Source organism: Pinus tabuliformis, chromosome X (genome assembly GCF_031772625.1).
Source record: "Pinus tabuliformis cultivar Carrire ecotype Pingquan chromosome X, CPIR1, whole genome shotgun sequence".
NCBI lineage: Eukaryota > Viridiplantae > Streptophyta > Pinopsida > Pinales > Pinaceae > Pinus > Pinus tabuliformis.
Window position 1 is genome coordinate 583,590,987 of NC_142308.1, and position 3,738 is coordinate 583,594,724.

General features: G+C 35.5%; 1 protein-coding gene across 1 annotated transcript; it reads left to right on the forward strand.

The window, feature by feature from the left end:
• The first annotated feature begins 264 nt into the window (after nt 1-264).
• Nucleotides 265-3,146, forward strand: LOC149141359 (eukaryotic translation initiation factor 5A-2). The gene is made up of 5 exons (XM_089449859.1): nt 265-694; nt 2,113-2,235; nt 2,339-2,395; nt 2,491-2,565; nt 2,661-3,146. The coding sequence occupies exons 1-5, from the start codon at nt 572-574 to the stop codon at nt 2,760-2,762; spliced, it is 480 nt and encodes a 159-aa protein (XP_089305985.1). The 5' UTR covers nt 265-571; the 3' UTR covers nt 2,763-3,146.
• The last annotated feature ends 592 nt before the right edge of the window (nt 3,147-3,738 follow it).

Consider the following 3,738-nt stretch of genomic DNA (forward strand, 5'->3'; position numbering starts at 1 on the left):
CCATACTTTTACAACCGAGATCATACCTAAGCCATACTTTCACAATATGAGATCATAAGGGAGGGATAATAACGCTAAATTTTCACAATATGACATCATAAGGGAGGGATAAGAACGCTATATGGGCATTGGGCAACCCTAAGAAGGGAAAGCAATAGCCCATTCATTTCCAATTTTAGATACCAACAAACTTCCCTCTCCCCTAAATAATTTGTTATTCATATTCTCCACGAAGTTCGCTCATCTAATCCATCCAATGGCCTAGAACGGCCAATATACCCCAACACCAAACCACATCATATCAGATTTCATGGACAATTTGGAACCCCCAGGTTAAAATTGGGTTAAAATTGGGGTTTTGACGAAACCCTAGGCGCCCAGGGTTGTCTTTGCGAGCATATATGTGGGGATTTGCTTATGTATTCCGCTCTTGTCCTGCGATAGGATTCAATCTCTCTGAGAAGATTTGGCTCACAGAAACATACGAAATCTGAAAGTGTAGTCTGTGCTTGAATTTGCTTGTTTCGTTCTGTGAGAGTGGCCGCCCTCGAATTTAAATAAAGAAGAAAATATGTCTGACGAGGACAACCATTTCGAGTCCAAGGCCGATGCGGGGGCTTCCAAAACCTTCCCCCAGCAGGCGGGTACCATTCGTAAAAATGGGTACATCGTCATTAAAGCCAGACCCTGCAAGGTTAGCGTTCTATTCTTTGATTTTTGTTTTTCAAGATTTTATTTTTCATCATTTTGTTTCCGTTTCTAGATTTTCTTCTTTAAATGTATACTGCTGAATATTTAGGGAGGCCCAACGATTTTTTTCCGTTACTGTTTTTAATATTTTAAGCAGCTGTTGGGAAAGAAATTTTTATCAGCCTGCTTTGGTTACTTCTGTACTTCGATCACACGAGCGACCTTCATGCTTGATATTTTGTAGTAATTGTTTGATATGTTTGGACATGGATCGGGAAGGATTCTTCTGTATTCTGGCTTGGTTTCAAATTGCATTTTAAAGAATCCTGTGTTTACGTGCTGTTAAGCCACGCAATCTTGATAAATCTACTCGATCCAGGGCAAGGTTCTTGTTTTTTGGTTGATCTTACTCATTCTATATTATTATTATTGGATTGCTTTTTGGTCATGTATATTGTCTCTGCTTTTACATTCATCTGCCCATTTGGCACAAGACTGAGTGTTCAATGACATTCCCACTACTTGTAAATTAGATGTTTTTTTTTTTTTAATTTTATCTTCTGCTTTACATCAGGCCCTTTTGAGCAATTTTTTAAATCAGTCAAAAAGTATGAAGTATGCGGCGAGATCCAATCCATCAAAAAATATACTATTTTGTATTTGGAGACAGATTTATTTGTTAAGTGAATTAATTCTAGGTCCAGTCAGGTGATAATGCTTTACGTGGTTTAGGGCTGTGCACCTGAAATCTACTGTGAATGCTTTTAAATAATTGAAAATTCAGTAATCATTTTGAAGGTTTGTTTAAACTAGTTTGTGCAGACGTGGTAGAATTTCTAAATTACTACGTGAAACTGCTTTCTTATAGAAATAAAATCTGTCAACATTTAACACGCATTGAGAGATTGATTTGTGCAGAATAGATAGGGGTGGGGGAATATCAGGGAGTGTATGATAAATCTAGTTCATCGGAAAATTTGTAGTTGTGTATAATGAACCTACTTCATCAGAAAATTTAAAATGTGTTTTACAGGAGATGTAGGCTTCTCAGATTGTCTTTTTGGATTCAATTATAACTACTTCAAAAGACATTCTTTCTAGGGTTTCTTCATATCTGCTCTGGATATAACCATTCTACGCAAGACAACTTTTGGGTTTATTTGAATTCCTTCTTTTGTTATATTCGTGGATGGCATCCACAGAAAACCTGTTGGTGTAGTGTGCCTCACCTAGGAAGATTTGACTTTTGTTGGAAGAAAGGAGTTTCACCAGGCATTTGCTATCTTTTTCTATTTAGCATTCATTCTGTTTAAGCAATGTTAGTGTAGTATATAATTGTTATTTACCAGTATTCAATTATATCTGTTTTTTATATGTCGTGCTAACCACATTTTTATTATTTTGATATTGTTATTTTTATAGGTGGTTGAAGTATCCACTTCAAAAACTGGAAAACATGGGCATGCTAAGTGCCATTTTGTTGCAATTGATATTTTTAATGGGAAAAAACTCGAAGATATTGTCCCATCTTCACACAACTGTGACGTAAGTATCGCTTCATATGTGTATTGTGGCTTCTTATCTCCATATCTGCTACTCTTTGTACAATCAGTTAATAAGTTATTAAATTGCCTTTGTGTCGTTGCAGGTCCCACATGTTACTCGCACAGATTTTCAATTGATTGACATATCCGAGGACGGATTTGTAAGTTCCTTTAGTTCATTATTTTTCAGATGGTTGATTTTGTGCAGTTGAAATGATGAAAAATGAAATCCTTTATTAAAATATATTTTTCATAGGTGAGTCTGCTGTCTGACAATGGAAACACCAAGGATGATCTTAGGCTTCCTTCTGATGATCAACTACTTACCCAGGTGAGTATACATGGACATGATTGAATATTTTGTTAATAACTTTGCATTATTTATGCCACTTTATGTCAATGATTTGTCATTTAAACGTGTGGCAGATCAAAGATGGCTTTGGAGAGGGGAAGGATCTTGTTGTCACTGTGATGTCTGCAATGGGAGAAGAGCAGATTTGTGCCCTGAAGGATATTGGTCCAAAGTAAATCTTAATTGCTGAATGCGAAGGATATGCTGTTATCCTTGAACTTTTATTACCCTTGCTTTCAGTCTAGTGCATTCAACATGTTGTTTTTGTAGGCATTTTGTGCACTATAAATATCGAGGAAGCAGAGTAATGACGGTTAGGTGCTACTCTATCATATGTTAAGTTTCTTTGAATCAAGCTACCTGCATGCTTGGTTATAGATATCTTCAAAATCTTGTTATCCTTGAAGGTTTTGAGGCATAAGGTCGGCCTCTGAAACTTTTTGCCAGTATGATGCAGTTTCGCTTTCCTGTTTAATTATAAGGCTTTGCGAGAGGATTTTAAAGTAAATCTCTAGATATTAAGATCATTTTTAATATCAAGTATCATCAGTTACATCCTTTGTTCGTTTTCAATGAGTTTCGCTATGAGTTTCAATGAAAAGCTATTTTGATTTTTAAATTAATAATGTCAAGGTTGCAGTTATTTTTTGCTTTCATGTGCTGTCTTGCCAACTTTTAAATCATAAAAAGAATTTTTACAAGATTAAAATCTGGCGTTTTCCTGAATTCTTGTGCAAAAAAGGTCCCCTCCTTTAGAGAAACATATTCCTTGGATAACTGATCAGCTCTCGAACTCTATATATGTAAAAGAAATTTCATGGAAATTTTGTTTTACGTCTAGAGGACCTGATTCACTATTGCAGCCAAATATTTTCAATTTTGCATTTGTTGCTTACCCACTCCATTGAGATATTAGTGTCTTTGTATGCTAGCTATTTTGTTTCAATCTTTTTTTTTCACTGCTGTTTTGATAAAAGACCAAATGTGCTTGAAACTATGCTCATAAGGCAAGACAGCTCTGAAAGCTTTTCAAATGCCATCTGTTAACCACGAGTAGAGACAAGAAGTCATTACTTTTATTTTATTTTAAGATTTTAAGATGAAACTTGCAACACTTCATACCCGTGATCTATGGAAGCTACAAGTGCTTTT

What these genes read in the sequence shown, in the direction of transcription:
- LOC149141359 (XM_089449859.1), top strand. Translation starts at nt 572, where the DNA reads ATGTCTGACGAGGACAACCATTTCGAGTCCAAGGCCGATGCGGGGGCT. An exon ending in CATCTTCACACAACTGTGAC is followed by an intron (nt 2,236 to 2,338) that starts GTAAGTATCGCT and finishes GTGTCGTTGCAG; the next exon opens with GTCCCACATGTTACTCGCAC. An exon ending in ATGATCAACTACTTACCCAG is followed by an intron (nt 2,566 to 2,660) that starts GTGAGTATACAT and finishes AACGTGTGGCAG; the next exon opens with ATCAAAGATGGCTTTGGAGA.